General features: G+C 35.6%; 1 protein-coding gene across 1 annotated transcript in view; it reads left to right on the forward strand.

Moving 5' to 3' along the window:
- Window positions 1-23,641, forward strand: part of LOC144350052 (E3 ubiquitin-protein ligase rnf213-alpha-like) — a 156,006-nt gene that overhangs the window by 47,448 nt on the left and 84,917 nt on the right. Inside the window, exons 3-10 of the mRNA XM_085502817.1 lie at window positions 958-3,806; window positions 6,337-6,404; window positions 7,978-8,211; window positions 10,292-10,488; window positions 13,014-13,294; window positions 16,145-16,407; window positions 16,891-17,100; window positions 18,992-19,214. Of these exons, the coding sequence (XP_085358943.1) occupies window positions 958-3,806; window positions 6,337-6,404; window positions 7,978-8,211; window positions 10,292-10,488; window positions 13,014-13,294; window positions 16,145-16,407; window positions 16,891-17,100; window positions 18,992-19,214 (4,325 nt within the window). The remainder of the gene's footprint in view (window positions 1-957; window positions 3,807-6,336; window positions 6,405-7,977; window positions 8,212-10,291; window positions 10,489-13,013; window positions 13,295-16,144; window positions 16,408-16,890; window positions 17,101-18,991; window positions 19,215-23,641) is intronic.

The raw sequence follows: 23,641 nt of genomic DNA on the forward strand, positions 1-23,641 counted from the left end.
GCTGATGCCTTCAGTGTAGATTTTGCCTCTTCCGACATAGAAATCATCTGAATCTTCTTTCTACCTCTTTCTTTTCACACCACGCATAATGTAATGATAAAAATTAGGAAAAAAACACTGAGGAAATATAATGTTTGGTTTGCTAGCGAGCGAGAACTGATTTGAGAATAATTGCACATGCGCGTGAATTGAATGAACTATGACCCGTACAATCTCGATTTGCATATTGTCAATCAAAGGTCCTGTTATTTGGTTATTCATGCAAATTAGGCAATTGGACATAAACATTGCCACGTGTGAGTGTTTTTTATTTTTAATCAGAAAATAAACAGCAATTTTAACGGTGTTCCAATAACAATTCATTGGTTAAATTTTCACAGAATGTTCTTTAGATAATATAAGATACCTTAAATAATATGAGCTCGCTGGAGCCTTCATCCCTTGTTTATTTCTTACACTAAATACCAGCCGATACCCCCCTCCCCCATAGAGACTGTGTACAGTCACAGGGGCTGTGGTACAGTTGATCATAGTTCCTGTGGTTAAATTTTACATATTTGCTGCGTTTCCATTCAGCGAAATAAGCAAAATTAAAACCCTGTGAATAATTAACCCTTTTACAAGACTGTAATTTGTTTAATTTTCGTTTCTAGAAATATTTTAGGATAAAATGGATGACAACATTTTGTAAAGCCACTGCTGGAATGTTCCATCTTTACACATACACCTTGTAAACATTTGCACATGCATCTGTTTCAGAATCGGATTTAAGATGGCTGATCACCATTTTTATGCTAGAAATAAAGGTTATGGGCAGAATAAAGGAAGGAATCACACAAATAAACTAGCTCCACTTCGTGTCATGTCTGTCACATGAATGTAAAATAATTGTTTGACACTAATGTTGACAGTTACATGTACTACTGATAAAAAAACTTTTTATATTTTTCTTTATAGGGGGTGGTGATGCACCAGTGACAGCAGCTAATGAAGCAAGGGATCTACAACAGAATGTGTTCAAGGCAGTGCAAGATGCTCCTTCACAGCCAGTAATTCCAGTCGAGGATGCTCCCTCACAGCAGTTTGTGGATAGTAGGCAACAGGCAGTTAACCAGCGTGTCCAGCAAGATACTGCAAGTGCTGCAGACAATACAAAGAATGGAAATTCAGGTTTTGTAGACCATGCAAGTACAATGATGAAATCTGATCAGAATTCAACACCACAACAGCGAATACAGGGAATGTCACCACAATCATTTCAACATGCTGCATATATGCAACAACAGATGCCAAGCTCAATACCAACCCAAGTAAGTCAAGATAGACCTACCAGTACGTATAATGTAGACAGTACCTGCATAACAATTGACCCTGAACAGAAAACTTTGCTATCCCAACCATTGCAAGGCGGACCAATACAGCCAGTTCAAGATATCCCTCCACAACTGTTGGAACAGACAATGCAACAGATGATGTCACCAATGATGCAACTCAATGAACAAATGATGCTCATGCAGAAGATGACGGGAATGGTTCAAGGAGGATCTGGCCAAGGTTTTCCCCTACAATATGGAATGCCAACTCAACAACACTATCATCCCCAAAAGTCTACACTGCAAGAACATCATAATACAAGAGAACATCAACAAGAGTACTCCCAAACATCACAGTCACCAGAGTGCTATCCTGAGATGAGCTCATTGTCACATCAACTCTCCAACTTACAAATTGAAAATCAGAAACAGGAATCACTGTTATCTAGAGCTGCAGCTTCAGGTGTAGAGATATCAGCCGAATCACAATCAACTACAAAGCAAACACCTAATGCAGCTGACATGACAAACTTACCATCAAGTGCTCCGGTCATGAATTGGCAATATTCATCTGATCAGACAGCTACAAATTATCATGAACCCAATTTACCTAATCCAGCTGACCCAGGTCTACAGCCGTCAGCCAGTCAGGTTGAGAAGATTCAAAATAGTTCTGGAAAGCCTGCCATGCAGATGTCTTCCCACCCAAATCAACAACCACAAAGCACACCTTCAACCCAGCAGCCTACAGCAAATGCTGTACAAGTGCAGCAGAGACAGCTTGGTGATATCCATTCTGGGCAAACAGTCAATCAACAGTTGTCGAATATTGAAGGACAGCAGCAACCTCCTACACTGCAGGTATCTAAAGAACCATTACATGACTCTTCATCTCTAAATACAAAGAAACCTACTGAAACACAGGCTGAGCAGAATAGCAAAAAAAACACTGTCTCAAATCCTGTAGATATTGATATTCCAACGGACACTTCTGCTGATGATATACTCTCAAATGGGTTAAAAGAAAAGGCATGTAAACATGAAGACAATGGATCCCAATCTACTACTGTCAACAAAAAAGATGCTGCTTCACAGCCAGTAATTCAAGTCAAGGTTGCTCCCTCACAGCAGTTTATGGATAGTAGGCAACCTGCAGTTAACCAGGGTGTCCAGCAAGATACTACAAGTGCTGCAGACAATACAAAGAATGGAAAATCAGGTTTTGTAGACCATGCAAGTACAATGATGAAGTCTGATCAGAATTCAACACCACAACAGCGAATACAGGGAATGTTACCACAATCATTTCAACATGCTGCATATATGCAACAACAGATGCCAAGCTCAATACAAACCCAAGTAAGTCAAGATAGACCTACCGGTACATATAATGTAGACAGTACCTGCATAACAATTAACCCTGAACAGAAAACTTTGCTATCCCAACCATTGCAAGGCGGACCAATACAGCCAGTTCAAGATATCCCTCCACAACTGTTGGAACAGACAATGCAACAGATGTCACAAATGATGCCACAAATGATGCCACAAATGATGTCACAAATGATGTCACAAATGATGTCACAAATGATGCCACAAATGATGCACATGCAGAAAATGATGGGAATGGTTCAAGGAGGATCTGGCCAAGGTTTTCCCCTACAATATGGAATGCCAACTCAACAACATCATCATCCCCAACAGTCTACACTGCAGGAACATCATGATAATACAAGAGAACATCAACAACAGTACTCCCAAACATCACAGTTTCCAGTGGGCCATCCTGAGATGAGCTCATTGTCACATCAACTCCCCAACTTACAAATTGAAAATCAGAAACAGGAATCACTGTTATCTAGAGCTGCAGCTTCAGGTGTAGAGATATCAGCCGAATCACAATCAACTACAAAGCAAACACCTAATGCAGCTGACATGACAAACTTACCATCAAGTGCTCCGGTCATGAATCGGCAATATTCATCTGATCAGACAGCTACAAATTATCATGAACCCAATTTACCTAATCCAGCTGACCCAGGTCTACAGCCGTCAGCCAGTCAGGTTGAGAAGATTCAACAGCCTGCTACTGGAACATATGCCGATCAAGAAAAAAGTCTACCAACTTCTTTTTCACATCAAAACAAGACTACTGAAACCTACAAATCAGAAGTACACATTCACCCATTGCATTCTGATAAAGCTGAATATCAACTTGATGTTGGCAAGCTAAAACAGCAACAGGAAATAGCAACTGAGAAATCACCATCAAATAAAAATGAGCAGAATAGTCAAACAAAAACACAATCAGGTGCAGCAAATACTGATGTTCCAATGGACACTTCTGCTGATAATATGCTCTCAAAAGAGTTGGAAGACACAGGATCCAAATCTACAACTGTCAATCAAGGAGGAAAGGTTGATCCGGAAAGCATGCAGAAAGCTTCAGAAATACACAAAGTAAATACCCCTGGAGATGATACTGTTGATGATGTAAGTATGTAAATACTCTTATTATTGTGCATCTCATCTGGCACGACATGAAACCATTTTGACTGTACAGCAGTGAACAGAGATCTGAAATCAAAATTCAATATTCAAACCCAGGAACAATGAAAAAATATTGTCACAGATCAGTACCCAAAACCACATAGTAGTGACGTAGCCGCACAGTGTGAGCAACACAGTAAGCAACTTTTGAAAACAAGTTATAGGACTATTTTGATGCTGCATAATAGACAGCTGTCATTAGACTTCATTTGAATACATACTGAACAGGCCAATCAGTAACTATGACTTTCGTAATAAGTTCCTGGACGTCAAAAAAAACAAAACAAGCAGAAATGAAGAAACTGATCTCAACTATAGAGGGGCCCAATCACAATAGAGAGACCTATTCTTAAGAATGTGGTTTGATAAATAGCTTCATGCATGTCATGTACCTGTACTGTAGAAACTCTAAACTTTTGCCTACTCTCAAAATTTGACCACCTAATTTAAATAAATTTAATAATTAGATGCTCGTAATTGTGTGAACAGTTGCCTGAAATTTTGTCCACTTTAGATTTTTTTCTTGAGCCAATCGTTTGACTTTAATTTAGGCTTTAGTTGAAATTTGTGTCTGTTGCAAATGTCCAGCATCATTTCTTGAACCAAATTTGCTCAAAGTTGGGACAAAGGTATGTCATGGGCACGTAAATTGGTTTTCATTCCATTGACCAAAAATCAACAATTTCTCAGGTATGCATGAATCGATACTTTGACATATTGAAATAAATAAACGGTAACTTTTCAAATAAATTTTTGTTTGACTAGTTCATGAGAAAATGTCAATAGAGTTTATGTAACGACATACATGTATGCTGCCTAAGGGTTACCCAGATGGCGGGGCAACATGATATGTGCTGGAATTACATCAGGAAGGTATCATTCTACCTTAACAAGCATGTTTGGTGTTCTGTTCTTGTGTCTCTATGTACATCTGTCCATCCGGTTTCATTCCTTGAACATGCCTGTACTGATTTTGTTGATACAAAGACAATCAGAGATATGCACGTTGAGTAGTTTTTCGTTTCATTGACCTTTGACGAACTGATGCCCATTTTAGTCCACAGAAACAACATTTGAACGTTAACCATTTCTAAGGCATGCCTGAACTCCCTATTCAAGATGGGTTGCTGATTGGTATTTTGTTTTATAGTTTGCTTCAAAATGGCCAACTGGCAACCATTTTATTATGATAAGCAATACCTGTACATTACATCCTGATTGATAGAAAGCTATCAATTCAAGCTCTTGAGCAATATACTCGTTTTTTGCTTGAACCCTGCATAATCAATTTGAAACTTACTGCTATGTGGAGAAACTGGGAGCAGGAAATCAGGAGCACATAGGTGCTTAGAATCATTTTAATGACAGGTCAAAGAAACAATTATTCACAATTAAAACATGATACCATGCATGTAAATGAAGAGGGCAAATCGGTGACTTTTGACCAATGATCAGGCTGGGTTGAGAACAAATCTTTTAAATTTTAAATAAGAAAGCAAATTTGTAAAACAATTCTGGTTAGCACAAATCTCCAGAGCCTCGTCTATTGTGAGAAAAGTATTTTCTGACACTAGACCAGAGCACAATACTTCTATCACTGTCTGTACCAACTTGTATAGGACAGCATATTTGTAATGCCTGCAGCACTATATCCAGTGGTAATTGTATCCTATAGACTCAAATTGATTTCACCACTAGGAACAACGTATTGATGGTAATCTTGCTACCCAATTGTGGTTGATGCTAACATTGAGCAAGTTGGCATGTCAAAACAGCATATCATTGTATGACCAAGAAGTGTTTGCAAAAAGGGCATCCTTAGCTTTATCGACACTAGGGTGTTATACTACATTAATGATTCATTGTAGCCAGTCTAAAGGACTGGAAAAAAGCACCCAGGCAACCCTCACATTGCAATTCCGGAGCCATATCTCTGACATGCCTTAACTAATCAACCTTAAACTTTATAGTCACCGGTTAGTTACATTAAACATCATGTCACACATATGCACACAATCAGATTCAAGATGGCCGAATGGTGGCTATTTTAATGTTGACAATTCAGCAAATCAAGAATTTCTACCATCCTGGACCCAGATCTTGGTTATTTATGGAAAGCAATTGTCCATCAAATGTTACATACAATAAACGTACATGTATTGACGTATATATAATGAGACTATGTTTGTTTCATGTTCTGATTAAAAATGGCCGACTCATTTCATTTTCATTTACGATTTAACTAATGGGGAGTTTATCATGTCATAACATAACTTGTTTTATGTAATTTCATTTTGTAAGTTTGATGATGCAGATATGCAAACAATAAGACATAAGACACATCCATGCAGCTTTTATCTGAAGGAAGTACCAGTGCTCTTTCTATTACAAGTCACACGTACACTTGTATATATAAAATGGTATTATATATTTTATGCAAATTTTCTATACATTGCTCCTTTTTTTTTCTCAGCCTGACAGGGAAGATGGGGAAAAGACCAATGAAAACAAAGGCGAAAAGAAAGGCAAAGGAAAAAACAAGTATGTGTTCATTTCACATTATATGTATTATTACAGTGCTTTGAGTTTATTAATGCTTATGTTGTACTCTTGTGACTTTTATATCTATATGCAAAATGTTAACATGTCATTCACCAGTCTCAGGAGGCATGTGTGAGCTAATTAGTCCCCGTTCGGACGTAGTCCGAAAACGGGGACTTATGGTTTGCCCTGTGTCCGTGCGTCCGTCCGTGCGTCCGTGCGTCCGTCCGTGATCACCTGTATCTCGGACATGCATGGACCGATTAAGTTCAAACTTCACTCATACATCACACATTATATGGGACATATGCACATGCATTTTTTTCATGATCCGATTAACGATAGCCGAATAGCGGCCATTTTAAGGCCGAAAATGCATTGAAATCACACATTTTCACCATTCCGGACCTGGATCTCAGTTATGCATGGACAGATTTTGTTCAAATTTGGTACATACATTAAACATAATAGGACCTTGATGCACGTCATTTTTTTTTCCGGATCAAGTTCGAAATGGCCGACTGGCGGCCATTTTGTTTTAAAAAATTCAGTTCTTGATCCGTATCTGAGACATGCATGGATTGATCAAGTTTAAACTTCACACACACAAGGTATATCATGTCACAAATATGTATGTGCATTTGTTTCATGATCTCATTAACGATAGCCAAACGACGGCCGCTTTAAGGCCGAAAATGCATTGAAATCGCACATTTTAACCATTCCGGACCTGGATCTCAGTTATGCATGGACGGATTTTGTTCAAATTTGGTACATACATTAAACATAATAGGACCTTGATGCACCTCATTTTTTTTTCCGGATCAAGTTCGAAATGGCCGACTGGTGGCCATTTTGTTTTTAAAAAATCAGTTCTTGATCCATATCTGAGACATGCCTGGATTGATCGAGTTAAAACTTCACACACATAGTACATCATGTCACAAATAGATATGTGTATTTGTTTCATGATCCGCTTAACAATAGCTGAATGATGGCCATTTTAAGGCCGAAAATGCATCAAAATCACGTATTATCACAATTCCGGAACCGGATCTCAGTCATGCATAGATGGATTTTGTTCAGATTTAGTACAATCTGTTGTACATATGCAGGTGCATTTCGGATCAGACCACGGAAAGTGGTCTGCAATTTTGGTCATGATCTGCTTTGAATGTATATGTCACTCAAATATGAACGGAACGGGGACGTGTCATTGACAATGACTTGTTTTATTTTAATCTAGCATTAATGTTACTCGTAGTGCATTTTTAATGTACATTGCGATTTGATTTTAATTACTTAATGACTTTATAATGGGTTGTATGTTTTTTGTCAGTTTTTTGGTATTTCAATGAAATTTATTTTTGTCACAAAATGCTAACAATGTTCTCTGGAAAATTTTCCCAAAACTTGTTATGAACAACGAATCATTCCAAAAATGAGTAATATTTTGTCCAAGTATAAAATGTGAACCAGAAATATACAATGATTATGTATAACCTAAAGGTCAATATTTAATGTTCTTTGCATATTGTCAATTTAAATTGTATATAATTTATAATTTTTACAGAAAAGGTAAAGGGAAAGTTAAAAATCAGGATAAGAGTAATGATATTGTGAGAAATAAAAAGACCGAAGTAACTCCAAGGCTTTTTAAAGAAGGAGAAAAGACAATGACAGTTAATTTCTCAGCATGGTTATCACCTGACTTTGGTTTTGATGTCGAAGACAATATACTTCTGATCTTTAGCAATATCTTAACTAATGGATGGAGTGAACCTTGCGTAATCATGAAACCAACTATGTAAGATAAATATAAGTACATGGATACCCATGTATATATAGACATTGTATCACCTACCGGTATCCTAATACTATTATTAATTTTTCCTTAGTGATACCATATTGAAAGTGTTGCTCCAATATAAGTGCATAAAAAACAAAAATAGAACTTGGCAACAACAAAAAATTATGTCAGCTTATGCACCACTAATAGAATATGGTAGACAGACTATAACTTCATCTTGACATTTCTTATTATTGATAAAGAGTAAACTACTGTTACAGTAGTTTTTAGTGTTTTGTTTCACTGTTTTGATTTATTTCAGATTTAAAAATATTTTTTTGGGGGTATTTATGCTAAAAAAAATGGTTCTTTTCGGTTAAAAAAATGCTAAAAATGTGTGCCATGTCATAACTCTTTGCCCAAATTCTGTGAAATTCAGTACACTAAAATGTACAGATGTGCATCAATTTTGGTTTTGTATCTATGAATGTTAACTATAGTTTTGGGGTCAAAAAATGCCATTCTAGTTTCAAAAGAGGCTAAAATTATGTGCCGCATCACAAGTCTGAGCCACTTGAACTGATTTTTGCAAAGTTAACTACAGAGATGTACCGGTATGCCTAAAACATACAGATTCACATCAATTTTTTTCTTTTTCTTTTGTGCATGTTAAATTTGGGTAATCATATTGTATTATTATCCTTATGCAAAACCTGGAATATTCCGGGCTTTTTTGGGCGTACTGCTAATACGGAATCTGAAATATTCCAAATTTGGATATCATGAGTGAACTCAAAACACATGTCTATTCTTAACGTTCTGATGTCAATTTTCGAAACCAGATCTGCATTTTTAATCATTTAATAGTTGATACATGTACCTACCCAGATATTTACATCACATCATTTTGTTTTGGAAATTTAAAGATGGTGGCCAGCTGTGGTAACCCTGCTGATCTGCCACTCGAGTTACAAGAAATCTTTAACATTGAAGATAGTGGCAAGGATTTTGGTTTTGGTTTTAGCTCTACTGTCATCATAGATGACAAAGCGGAGCTGTTCATATGTAGTTAATTGTTCATTGTCCGGTCATCAACAATTACATTTCCATCCTCTTCTTGAAACTACCATCTTGATTGCTTTGATACTTAGTATGTACCGTAGGTACATAGAGTGGACCTCTGTCAATTTGTTCATTTCATGACAATATCTTCAATTCGCTGTTTTTGGCAAATATTTATGACATTTTTAGTAAATAATGATATTTTTGACTTCTTGGAAACTGTCAGCCCAATTGCCTTGATTCTTAGTATGTACGTACCTGCAAGGACCTCTGTCACATTTGTTCATTTTGTGTCAATATTTTCAATTCTCTTTTTTAGCTTCCCTGTCGACTTTGTCGAGCGGAGCTTATCATATGAGTGATTGTCCGTCTCTGTCGTCCGGCGTCACTGTCAATATTTTACTTTTTCGACATTTTGCTTGAAAACTAAAGTCTGATTGCTTTGATACTATGCATATTGTTCATTTTCTAATGATATTTTCAGTTCTTTAATTGAAATGTGCATTGCTAACAGCAGAGCTATCTCAGCCGACAGGCTGCTTGTTTAGCAAATATTTTTGAGATTTTTTGGTAAAAAATGTTACTTTTGACTTCTTCTTGAAAACTTCCAGCCTGCCTGCCCTGATATGTTATATATAAGTATCTTAGGTGGACCTCTATTAAATTTGTTCATTTATTGCTGATATCATCAATCATCAAATTTTTGTAATTTTTGGTAAGAAATGATATTTTTGAATTCCTCTTGAACACTACCAACAAATTGCTTTGATATTTGAGGTGTACAATTTGAAGTGAACAATTTGACATGTTCTCAACAGCCAGCAGACACAAACTACTTTTTTGTGGGTTAATCGCATTTTGTCTTATGGGTGTGTATACATGTAGCTTGACTTGGCTACCACAATGTACATGTAGGACAGCAGGGCTATTTTGACCATCAGGTCGTTTGTTTTATACAAATGCTGTTCCTGAGCTGTATCACGGACATATTTTGACCAATCCTTATCAAACTTTATTTTTTTTTTTTATATTTCAGAACTGTCTGCAATGAAATGAATTGTTTTGAAGGTTCATTAGTTATCTCTCTAGAGGATTTGAAAAGTAAACATGTAGAGTATAAATATGCTATGTACCAAAATGATCATCTCTCATGGGAATACATTCCTAGATCTCATGCTGGAAAATCTACAAATAGAAAACTTAAAATCCCACTGGAATACTGTACTCCCGAAGGTATTTACATTATTTTTGTAACTTAAGTCATACAACTTGGACGTACTTCTTTCTGTTTGGTAGATAATTTAGTAAATTGTTAACTGACTTTCACTGTCTATTTACTGACAGTGAGGTGATACCACAGGTTGAGCACATTGGCCACACAGGTGGGGTGGAAATACCGTAACGGTTTACATTGATGACAAGTCGGTAGGCTGGTTGGCGATTCGCTCCACTCAAAAACAAGCAACATGTTTTTGGTTGTTTCCATAGTGTGACATAAAAGTGAAGCTAACGTCGGTTTATAACTAAATGGGCCCATATACGAAGTTTGCAAAAAACATTCAGTCTTTAGAAGTCACTTAGTTTATTACTGGGACGTATTCTTCTGTTACATCATTTATTATTTCCATTCGTTTTGCGATAGTATTTTCTAGAATGAAGGCAGCATTTACAGTTCATTCAAAGTTCAAAGTTGCGTTGGGATTACGTTGATACAGTGTAACAATGTCGGCGCCGGCGATCTCCTACCAGTACGCAACGTAGCCAAAATAAAAAGCATGGTCATTTCAACACTGCTATTACAAAACCACAGTCAGTTGGCATCGGTGTCGCTAGGTGTATATGATAGAGGGAAGTTGTGCAACCAAATTTGCCGAGTTCGCAGCAGGCAAAAACTCACGGAATAGCATCGTCAGGCGATGGACGCGGGGCTCTTTGGCAAGGACCACAAATGTATCGTGTCCAGCCATTGGTTGGCCACATAGAGCTCAAAATACGCGTTCCATTTTTATGCATTAAATTTGACTCTTCTGTTTCACCCCTCCGGAATGTTCTACTTTCGCAGCCTAATTGCAGGTTTTTCGAAAAACATCGAAAAAACACAAGAATTAGTAGAAATGTTCCGGTTTTGGGTGGATTATTGATAGAGAATAATGTCTTTGTTACAAAAATGCTGAAAAACCGTGAGTTTTTGCCTTAGTTATATTTTTATTGGCGAAAAACTACGAACTCGGCAAATTTGGTTGCACAACTTTCCTTATCATATACACCCAGCGACACCGATGCCAGCTGACTGTGTACAAAACTGGTAGGAGGTAATACATTTGGGGCGAAAGTATTCAAAAATCAGTTTTTGGATGTTGCAATGGCAGCGGTGGGCCAGGATTTTTTTCCAATTAGTGACGGCACGACCTACCTGTGAAGTATGAACAAAATCAGCCGAGCCGAAAAAATCAGAGGAGTTAAAAGCTGTTGCTGGTGAAAAGTTACCCCAACTTCAAATTTCACGGTAATGAAAAAAGATATCAAAAATTCAAATAGTAACTTTGTGCCCACACTCAAGCTGAGTAGAATGAGCTATGTCTGAAGTGTTTTATCCCGAATTTGTAGGAGGAGATACATTTGGCGCGAAGCTATCCAAAAATCAGTTTTTTGGCTGTTGCTATGGCAATGGTGGGCCAAAACAATTTTTCAGAATTTTCCTAATAACTAGGGTGAAGGTGTGACCTACCTGCCAAGTTTGAAAGAAATCGGCCAAGCCAAAAAAATCACAGAAGAAATCATACATGAAAACACTGGAAATCACACACAGACACACACAAAACAACAAAAGTGATTATAAGGGCAATCCTAGCGGAGCGGATCACCAATAATCACCACAAATTCTTCTTCTTAATGTTATATGTGGAAAACCTTTAGGGACATTTTTTTGATTCCCACTCAGTGAGTACCTGTTTCTTATTTTGACAATTCAAAAATATGTCACAGTATAACCAACCATGCAGTGTCTTCCATATTTTATCTTTTTCGACCTATTAAATCATAGCTTGCATTCATACTTTGATTGAAAGTGAAATGGATCATAACGTATCCTTATCAGAGACGCCACCTTATGAAAAACTTGGACAAATTTGCAGGAACAAAGGCACCACTCAATCACCAAATGTTTATAGTTTAGCTAGTTCTATTTTGATGCTGCTAGGGAAAGTAGATGGCTGGCTTGTGTCGGGAGTGTTTTGAAAGGTTTTATTTTAACAGAAACTTCAAATACTAATTAAACAGCATCTTAGTTAACGCTTTAATTTTCTAGTTATACAAAAATTTTGTATTTTTATTACGTCCACAGTCCCTTTCCGGCATATCTTTATTTTTTAAAATATGAAACCTGTACTTGAAACTCATTGTGGGACTGTGTTTAACACAGTAATACATCATAATGAGTGTAAAATCCAATTGTTTATCTTCTCAAACTTATGCCTTGTCGCGTCAGAAGTATACGCAATGAACCATCTACCATTTTAAAATTTCCATTGTCAATGACAATGACTTCCACTAAAATTACATGTAGCTGTTACTAAAAACCGCATGGTGAAAATTTATAGTAGCTAAATTTAAATATTCAACTATTTTCAGTCAGTAATGATCTCTTCGTCTCATTGTATACACATACAAAGTAAAACTTTGCCAATTTTTAAATTTTCAAAATGCAGCAATGATATTGCTGATAAAATGATGTTTCCTAATTTAATTTATTTTCTCAGGTGTTTGGAACCGATATGATGATGCTATTTATCCAGAAATATTACAGAGTCGATGGGATAGAATTAAAAGTCACTTTACTTCGGTCAAGTTATTTGTTTCTGGGAAGCAAGCCCTCAAAGATAAATCTACTATAATAAAAGAAATGTTACCAAAATGGGAAGGATTCAACCTTGGTAATGATGCCACCAAAGAAATTGCATGTGATGTTGTTTTACATGTGAAACAAGTTTTTATGGCAGCTGATGAGAACCACAAACCATATGGATTTGATCTTAAAAAGGTAAATATGTTTACTGACATGCCTGTTTTAACTCTTTTGTGTATTTGTTTGCTGCTTGTTCTGAAAAGCAAACACATTTATGTATAATATCTAACCCCTGAATGCACATGATGGAGCAATATACAAAAACAAAATAGCCCATTGTTTGACGCCACAGTATGCTTGTTGGAACACAGTCTGAAAACGAGGACTTTTTTTTTTTGTAAGATACAAAAGCCTTAAAATTTGGCAAAATTTTACAGAAATATGTGTCTTCTTACAAGCAAACAAATAAAATTCACCAGTAATGTTTAATTTGGATCAGAGATTATCCTGCACAGTCTACTTGGTGGCGTCAGTGGGACTCAGTGTAATAACAATTGTAAAATAAATGTTCATAACTTTCTGGTTGCTCATGACAATGTGTACATAGTGAAGTGGGATATTTTTCTGGAATAATTTTATGTAGTTTTTGATTTGTGTAAAAAATATTGTGCAAGATCTTAAACTGAATGTCACGCATTTTACTGTCAGTTGTCATTTTCATCATAAGTTTGTAACTTTTGCGCCACTCAATAGCTTCCCAGTTTAACTCCACTTGTAGTTTTCTTTCACTTACCGGTGAGACAAACGACCTGTCACAGAGCTCTTTTTTTATGCTTTTTTTAGTTAAGAATTCTAATTCCATAGGCATTCCCATAATTTTAAAGTATATCAAATCTAGATCCTCATTTTTATTTTTCAACTCTTCTGGGATAGCAGATACAAGACCTATAACCACTTCAATTTATGTATCAAGGACCATTCTTCCCGCGTTATATCCTGCCATGGAATCACTCCCCTTTCATTAATTAGATGTGATACTTTTATAATTAGCTCCGCTGTCGACTTTGTCGAGCGGAGCTTATCATATGAGGGATTGTCCGCCGTCCGTGTTAATGTTTTACTTTTTCGACTTCTTTTTGAAAACTACGAGCCTGAACACTTTGATACTTGGTGTGTATGTACCTTGGGCAGACCTCCCTCAGATTTGTTCATTTCATGATCATATCTTCAATTCTCTAATTTTGGTGAATATTTTTGTCATTTTTGGTAAAAAGTGATATTTTTAACTTGTTAAAAACCGCCAGTCCAATTGCTTTGACATTACATACATAGGTACTACAAGTGGACCTGTCTCAGATTTGTTCATTTCATGATGATATCTTTAATTCTCTAATTTTGGTAAATATTTTTGGTAAAAAGTGATATTTTCAACTTCTTGTTAAAAACCGCAAGTCCAATTGCTTTGACATTACATACATAGGTACTACAAGTGGACCTGTCTCGGATTTGTTCATTTCATGATGATATCTTTAATTCTCTAATTTTGGTGAATATTTTTGTCATTTTTGGTAAAAAGTGATATTTTCAACTTCTTGTTGAAAACTGTAAGTCCGATTGCTTTGATACTATACATATTGTTCATTTTCTAATGATGTCTTCAGTTCTTTAATTGAAATGTGCATTGCTAACAGCGGAGCTATCTCAGCCGATCGGTTGCTTGTCTTCAAAACCAACAGTTTATTAGTCCCTGTTCGAACACTGACTGCAAACAAGGACTTATCGATTGACCTCTGTGCATTCATGTTCATATATATCATATATATCACCTATATATTAGATATGCCTGGACCGATTACATTCAAACTTCACACATACATCATACATAATATTATACATATGTGCATCAATTTGTTTCACAAAATGGCTGAAAGGTGGCTATTTTATGCTAAAAAATCATCAAAATCAAGCATTTATTGTTGGATTTTGTTCACACTTGGTACATATGATGGACATTATGAAATCTTGCACGTCCTATTATTTTTCAGATTGGAATTAAAAATGGCCGACTGGTGGCCATTTTGTTTTAATGAATGCAGTTCAGTGCCACATCTCTGCCATGCTTAGACTGATTATGTTCAAATTTTGTATAATTCAAAATACATTATGACAAGGAGGGTAGCTGGTACAGTTTTACGGGAAATAAAAAGGGCTTTTTACAGTTTACAGTGAAAATTGAATTTTGCAGTGAATTGTGTCATCTAGTCGTTTTACAGTTTCGAAAATGTAATTTCCCTGGATTATTCTTTATGACTTTTTTAATTTTGGATATAAATTCTTGTACGTACCGAGAAAAATGACACATTTTTACAGTGTACGGAAAAAATATTTGATTGATTACGTTGTACGTCTAACCTGTGATTACAGAATTTATTTTTTCAATTTACGTTGTACGAACAAAAAAATATTGCAATTACGTCGAACGAAAATAACCCTTGTCCCGCCCTATATTGGTTTGACTATCTGATTCAAAATGGCCAAATAGCGGCCATTTTTGGGCTAAAAAAATCGAGCATTACTGGCATTCCGGAACCGGAGTTTATGAATGGAATTTGTTCAAACTTGGTAATTTAGACATAATCGGTTCCTGATGCACATCATTTTATTTTTCAGATCAGATTCAAAATGTTTTTAGTGAATGCGGTTCCATGACATGCTTTGACTGATTGTGTTTGAATTTATATATTCATTATACTTCATGTTATAATTAATTATAATTAATTAATTATAATTTCCTAAATTATTGTCTGCCACTGTTCCAATTATATGCTTGGAGGCTTTTCAGTAATTGACAGAGGCTTTTCTAGCCGAGTGTCTGACATTATCAGATCCCATCAATGGACTCACCTCTGTTCATGTTCAAGTATGTTTAGGGGCAGTTCCATCACTTAATTGCCATGCCATTTTGTATGTCTTGAAACTGTGCATTATTAGTAACTTTTGATGTTGTAAACCCTGTCAAATGAATATGTTTTTTTGTATTATTAGATAATATGGGAATACATTGGTCCAAGACTTGATTCACTGAAAGGATTGAAAGATTCTGAATTGAAAGAAGGAGGTGTTTTACGACTTGCATCAACACTAGCTATTCTTGATATCCTGCATGAATTTGATATGCTATATGACCTGCAATATCCTGTAGTTGGTCACATTTTTGAAGCCCTCTTAATCCGACCTAATTTTGAGAAGAAAATATGTGTTGACTATGATGGGCTAGAACATAACTTTCCCAGCAAAGAAAATAGAAGGTATTAGTTTAATTTGTAATTAACAAAAGACCCAAAATCCTGCATTATGCAAAAAAACAGAACAAACGAAAGTGATAGCATTGCAGTGAATTTGAAACATCACATTAGAATTTGACAAACACAAATTTAAAGTACTTTGGAAGGTATTTCAACGCTTAAAATTTTGATGAAGTAAGGGTATCTCAAAGCAATATTCCCCTCTCAAAGATTAGCATTTTGACATGAGCTATGAAAAAATGAAATTCAAGTTCAAAATCAAGTTGTTTGATTCTTGCAGCAGGTGTTCGGTCCATGCCTTTCACGCAGTACCTGAGATCTTGTAGTGAATAAAAATCGGCTATTTTTGTGAAATAAATGTTTTTTTCCTTTTGTGTTGCAATGTATATGTATAATGTATATGGTACAGTTATTCATAGCCAAAAAACATTTAGGTTAAATATTATAAGTGATCAATAACTAATCTTTTTATTTTCCATTTCATAGGTGTTTAGCAAAAGCTTTGTTGACATTTTGCAATGGTACACTATCTTATAATGACCCAAGATTTCTTCTCTGTATACCTCTTCTGCATTTCCTGAATGGAGATTCTGTTCCTTTTGAACCACTTGATCTTGAAGTGAAAAAAATAGACGATGTAAAATGGTGGGGAGTTGAGTCGCTCAATATCCATGAATTCAGGAACAGCAGAGCTACGTAAGTAATAATTAAAAGTCCTTTTTATCATAAATATGTTTTCTAGGTAAATGCAGATGGTAAATGGATTGTTTATCTGACAATTAGGAAGACTAACAAATTGTTTGGTACAATTTTAATTGTTTACAGAATTAACATTTGATGCAAAACTGAATCTGGTATAGTAAAATATGCACCTAAAACTATAAAAATATAAAACTGTATATTTCTGCTGAACTAAAATTTAATCAACGTTGATCCCCTTCACATGGTAGCTAGACAACAAGAGTACTATAAATTCTTCTGTTGGGGTTTTGTTTCAAAGGGACTGGCTGGATATTTTTATGTACCCTCAACTTAATGTAGAGTTTATTATGTGTAAAACCACAGACACTAGAACATACAGGGACCGGCAACTGCGGCAAACATCAAAGGGAATAGAATGATGTTCAGTGCATCTGAGAGAGCACTTTCATTCAAACTTTTGGTTACAGGTGCATGTCTGAGTGGATATTAATTAACCTAATTTTACACTGATATCACATGTACTAATTATTCCATTTCAATGAAACTTGGTACATAGATGTTCTCGGATAATGCATAGACCTGATTAGTTTTGGGTTAAAATCAGTGCATATTACCGTAATTACCTAATTTGCGTAATAAATCATAATTTTTGGTTCTAATCACATTTGAATGAAACTTCGTACATAGATGGTCTGTAACAGTACTTGGTATATCTTGGTACATATGCACTCTAACACAATGTGATGATCAAATTAGTTTTAGGTTTATATACATCTATAATAATTACCTAATTTGCATGATAATTTACTTTTCAGCTTTCCACTAATTTAGTTCGTATTAATCATCACATTATAATGAAATGTGCACTCTGAAGCAATATACAGACCTAAATCTACGCATAATAATTTCTAAATTTGTATAATAATTCATTTGGTTCATTGAGGTAATCCACAGACATGATTAGTTTAATGTTGGAAAACATGCATATTGATTATCTATTATTAGCCCATTTCTGATATCTAAAAAAATCAGATTTAAATTGAATTCATCACACAGGTACTCTAGAAGAAATTAGACTAAAAACTATGGATGAAAAATCAAATGTATTTTCTGTATGTATTATAAATTTTGATAATGTTAATTAAATTTGTTTCATGTTATGCATCTTAAATAGCAGACAAAAATTAGTTGCCAAGCTTTTCGTTTGAAAAGCAAATCTTAATTAATTTTAATGTGTCTCCAATATTCTCAGCACATTGGAGTTCATTTCTAAGCTTTCTATGATTAGTAAATATTTTTGTAATTTTTAGTAAAAAAGGCTATTTTTGAATTCTTCTTGAAAACTACTGGTACCAGGTCAATTACTTTGATACTTGGTATGGCTTTTAACAAGTTGATAACAATTGCAGTTGCCATAGCGACAACCATATAAACTACCATACTGTGATTTAGAACACGTGCTGCTAACAAAAACCATGACAAATCACTATATCACCATATAGAACATTATCAACTTTTTTTTAAGGAAAACACTCTAACAAGACAGTTATGCTGCTTGTATTAGTGATGGATAAATCAATAAAAAAGGTAGAAATAATATGTAAATTATTTTTTCCCTTCACCTAGTTTCGAAATGCATTTTCTTGAGATTTATTTCATGTCTTTTCAATTCTCCTATTAAGCACACAGAAACTGACTGATTTAATGAATATTTAGTGATTTTTGGTCAAAACTGGTATTTTTGATTGCTTAAAAGCCAATTGCTTTTAAATTAATTTATATTTTATATGTAGGTAACTTGGGTGGAATTATATATGTTCATTTTGTGATGACAATGTTTTGAAAATGTTGTTATTTGCTGAATATATTGAGTTGTATTTTTCAGATATGACATTTTACCATGTATCGAGCAGTTAGGAAAGCACTTCTCTGTAGACCACTTACTTATCAGAACATGTCTCCTCGCTGTCCCATTTGCCGATCTACCAAAAATTGTTCAAAGTGGACTATTCCCAACATATTTGGTGTCCTGTAGGTTACGAGACATCATCATTAAAGAAACTAACAAATCATATTCCAGGCATAACTACTACAGCACAGTGACAATAGTAAGTTGCAATTTTCACAGTTTATTGTATATTAATATGTGTCCAAACTGTATATGAAAGTACATAAAGTGTCATCACTAATTGTTTCTTAGGTCTATTGTTTCACCATTAATCTTGCATAATTACAAGATAATTGGTAATGTATATGTTGACTTCATTTTCACTCGATCATTCAGGTCAATAGCCGTTAAAAAAACATTTTGCCTAGTTATAGCTATAACTGCTACAGTTACAATTGTGAGCAATATGTTTTTATAATAGTTATGAAGTGTAGTGTGCGAGCAATGTAAGTATAAACCAATCAAAGAACAATAACAGAACTGTAAAATTTTTACTTGCGTACTTCTGACAACAGTGTTGCATTAAAGTGAGAGAGTCATCACCTGCACATGCTGCAGACAGTCACAGCATATTGTTTACTACATCACCTACCAGAAAATTGGTAGAAATAATAAATTTCATTTATTACTCGTTAGGCTTAATTACAGATTACAGCCCCAAACGGGGACTACCGGTATTAGAGAATATACCCAGGTTCACAAGGAACACCCTAGGGTAGCATTCTCTAAGAAAAAGGCCTCGTCTAAGGGGGTTACTCTCCAGGGAGATCACTCTCTTTTTGTCTCCGGTGCGCAAGGTTGGAAATATTTTTCCGCGACAACGTTTACTGGACAAGAAAGGCAGATTCAGTTTGTTTACTGAGCTTCCTGGAAATCTAGTGTTTGGCGATCGACTCTGACAATCCCAACATCACGGTAAGGGCTTTCCATTATTAGGGCCCTAGTTTTGTTGAATCGCCAACTCAGTTTGAATTCACTTTGATTCCTTTCTGGCAGGATGAATTTTCTCGTTTTTTATGATCTCATTTCTAATCTTTTCCTAGACTGCATCATGCCTAAGTCAGTGGCAAAGACTAAGATCGTGTCGACAAAATCGCAGGCACATTTGGGACCCACATACAGTACAGTACAGTTCTTGCGTAAGCTTTGGCGTCAGCTTCGCTTCAGCATCGCATCATTATGGCATTGTTATCGCTTCATCGTCGCATCAATGTCGTGACATTAAAAAATTAGGCGGTTATCGCTTTGCTTCATTGTGGCCTCATTATGGTGACAATGTGGCATCAGCATTGCTTCATTAAACAAAGAATTACAGCAAACCTGGAAATATCACTATCCGCTCGCTTGCATTTAAAATTTGGACTACTAAAATTTTTCTTGTTTTCATAGATGTTGAACAACCATCAAAAGTTCAAATACTTTTTAACTATCTATAATTATATGCACGCAATCTGACCCTTTGACCTAGATTTGGCTGGGATTGAATATTTCATTTTAAACAATATTCTGACATGACGCACTGCTACAAAATGTATTTCAACAGAAGTACAACATGGTTGTCTGGGTTTCCTTTCCTGATTGTGTTGAGTTTACTATTTGTATAATTATTGTTGTCTCCCCCAAGACAAGCCGAAGGACCATGAAGCTAAATAGAAGTCCCATGCTAATATTACACCTCTTTGTGCATTTGTCAATTTTGCATATATTTGGTATGACAGTATGTTCGTAAATATCTAGAAAAATCTTGGTCTTCGTTAATAATTTAATTTGTTTGGGATGTCTACCGACCGAGTCCCAATGATTTGTTTGAAATATCGATTCCCGTTGGTTTCTCCAAACAGTCCCGCCATCTGTCATTCAACACAATCAGCATTTATTTATCGTTATTCATGGGGATCATGACTCGTAATTTGCGGGCTGTAAAACCAAATAATTAAACAAGTACTATTTATTATATATTTTTGTTTACCTCACGAAACTACAACACAGCGTAGAATTGTGGTGGTGAAACAGCCGCCTTGAAATCGATCCAACTTCAACTATCCATTTCTTAATTAAATTAAATTAAAAAAAAAATCGAAGAGCATCCCCTATATATTATTAACCAGTCTTACCAATCGCGAGCTTTAGTTTATTCAAATCCATGAAATTCATGAGTTTTTTGATATTTGTTGGCAACTTCCGTGCTAAAAATAGTTGAAAATGTGGATGTGGTTCTCTCACAAAATCCTGTTGATAATACTAGTCAGACAAGTATGGTTCTGTGACCCGGGTCGTGCTTTGATCAGGTGACTCTCAGCTAATCGATGATATTATAACAAAGCATATTCGAGGCAAATTGAAGGGTCGTCATACCATCCAATCTCCAGTGCCAATTCACATGGGTTTTTTTGTGTTGTGACAGGCTTCACAATTATTCAATGAAAAACATCCATATATTTTCACTATAAAGGCGATTGGATTTGACCTAAATTAAAAAAAAAAAGAAGAAAAAAAACTGGGCTGAGATACATTAGGGTCCATGGCAAATCAGTTTTGCAAGTTGTATAATAAGGTAAACCAGGCTAGGGTTGACTTCCATGTTAATCATGATTTTCAAATGGTTCATCGGCTGGTCACCAAATATTTACGGCTATAACTAAATGGACTCGTTTTTTTCTGAAGCCCAATAAATTATTTGTGCATGTCAAGCGCTATTCGATTTTTTTACAGGCATGTGGCTTGTTATATACCCTATATATAAAATATGTTTTCGAAATGCAGTCCCTCACCCCCTTGGCTATTTTCGACGATTTTTCGTCGCCGGAGCGATTCACGTCCAAAATTTTGATTCTCCGGGCGTCTCTAATAAATACCCTATCTAACCGCTGGGCTGAATTAGTTAAATTATGAAAAAATCATAGAAGATTGGGCGAAAATCGATCGTTTTTAGCCTCAACGTTTTTTTTTGCTCGGAAACGCAAGGGCGATAAGACTCGATTTTCAAGAACCGGGGTCGCTCGGATCGGACGGTTTCTAGTGTTTCGAGTCTGTTGTGTGTCTAGAAAAATAGCAACTTTGTTTTTTGGTGAATATAGAACATGCTCTGTTCCAATAAAGGATTTTGATATGCAAATCGAACAGTATTTATAATAATTCCTTATTGTAATGTCTCCCATATATGCAGTCCTCTACTCCCCAGAATTTGACAATGGTACTAGCCCAGAATTGACTTTCTGTTCAGCGCGTATTTGATTGTAGCAATGTTTATGCCACTGTACGAAAATACGCACACTCACGAATTTGACAATATTCACTTGAGCGTTTTAGGGTGGTGGGAATAAAGGCAAATAGATGGAGATGCCAGTTACGTCACTCATGAAGATTGATGATTCGATTGCTGGCCGGGATAGATGTATTTAGTGTTAATTTCTATGCAATATGTCTACACTCGCGATTCTCAATTTCGATGTGTAAAATCATACCGCAGCTGTGGACGGCGACGTCGGACAGATTGTTTTGGTTCTGCGGGTCTATTGGCATGGGCAAATGATTTTTAGGTTTCCATTTTTTTAATATTCTGATGTTTACTTGGTCGTATTTTGTATATACCACTCAGACACTGACAACAAGTAAGTAAACGGGCCGGGACATAGTCAACACGGGACTCTGAAGGCCCCGAAGAAAGCGTCATCTTACACCATTAATTAATGAAATTTACATTACAATCTCATGCTTTCGAACATTCTGATATTTATGCTGGATACAAGTATTGTCTACGATATACTGCAAAATGGAAATAACATACCTATTTAACCGTTGTTGATGTTTGTACAAAATTCCAAGAACACAAAACAAACAACTGACAACAATCTCTTTTTACCTCCATGCAACAATCGACAAAACAAAAACACTACACAGTCACTGTAGCCACACCAGTAAAAAAAAGATACTGTGGAAACTACAAAATAAATGTCAGTGAATACAATATTTATTAATTTGCAGCCTCCATGGACAAGTTCAAAGCCTCTAATATTGCAAAACCGTTAGCTGTGAACTAAACTTTAAATCTCATCAGGATTTCCACATGAAGTTAAAAAATGGAATATTAAGTCAAGGAAAAATAATGCTTTTTTGTCAAGGCTGTATACTAAATTCTCTTATCCTGGGGGTATTTTTGTGAGTGTACATTTATGCATTAAAATTATCGTAACTTCAAGCGTAATCATAGTACAAATGTAAAGTAAACAATATTAATGAGTGATTTTGGATTATAAAACAAACCAGTAGGCTGGTTAGCGATCATGTTTTCGGCTGTTGCCATGGTAGGACGTGAAGCTAACGTCGATTTATAACTAAAACCGGGCCCCATATACGAAGTTCGCAAAAAAACGTTCAGTCTTTAGAAGCCACTTTATTTTATTGCTAGGACGTATTCTGCTGTTAAATTTATTATTTCCAACCGTTTTTCAATAATATTTTCTAGATTGAAGGCAGCATTTACAGTTCATTTATTGTTCAATTCAAAGTTGCATTGGGATTACGTTGATGTTGTCGCCGGTGATCTCTTACCAGTGTGCCACGTAGCCCAAATAAAAAAAACATGAT

Source organism: Saccoglossus kowalevskii, chromosome 8 (genome assembly GCF_978046115.1).
Source record: "Saccoglossus kowalevskii chromosome 8, keSacKowa6.1, whole genome shotgun sequence".
NCBI lineage: Eukaryota > Metazoa > Hemichordata > Enteropneusta > Harrimaniidae > Saccoglossus > Saccoglossus kowalevskii.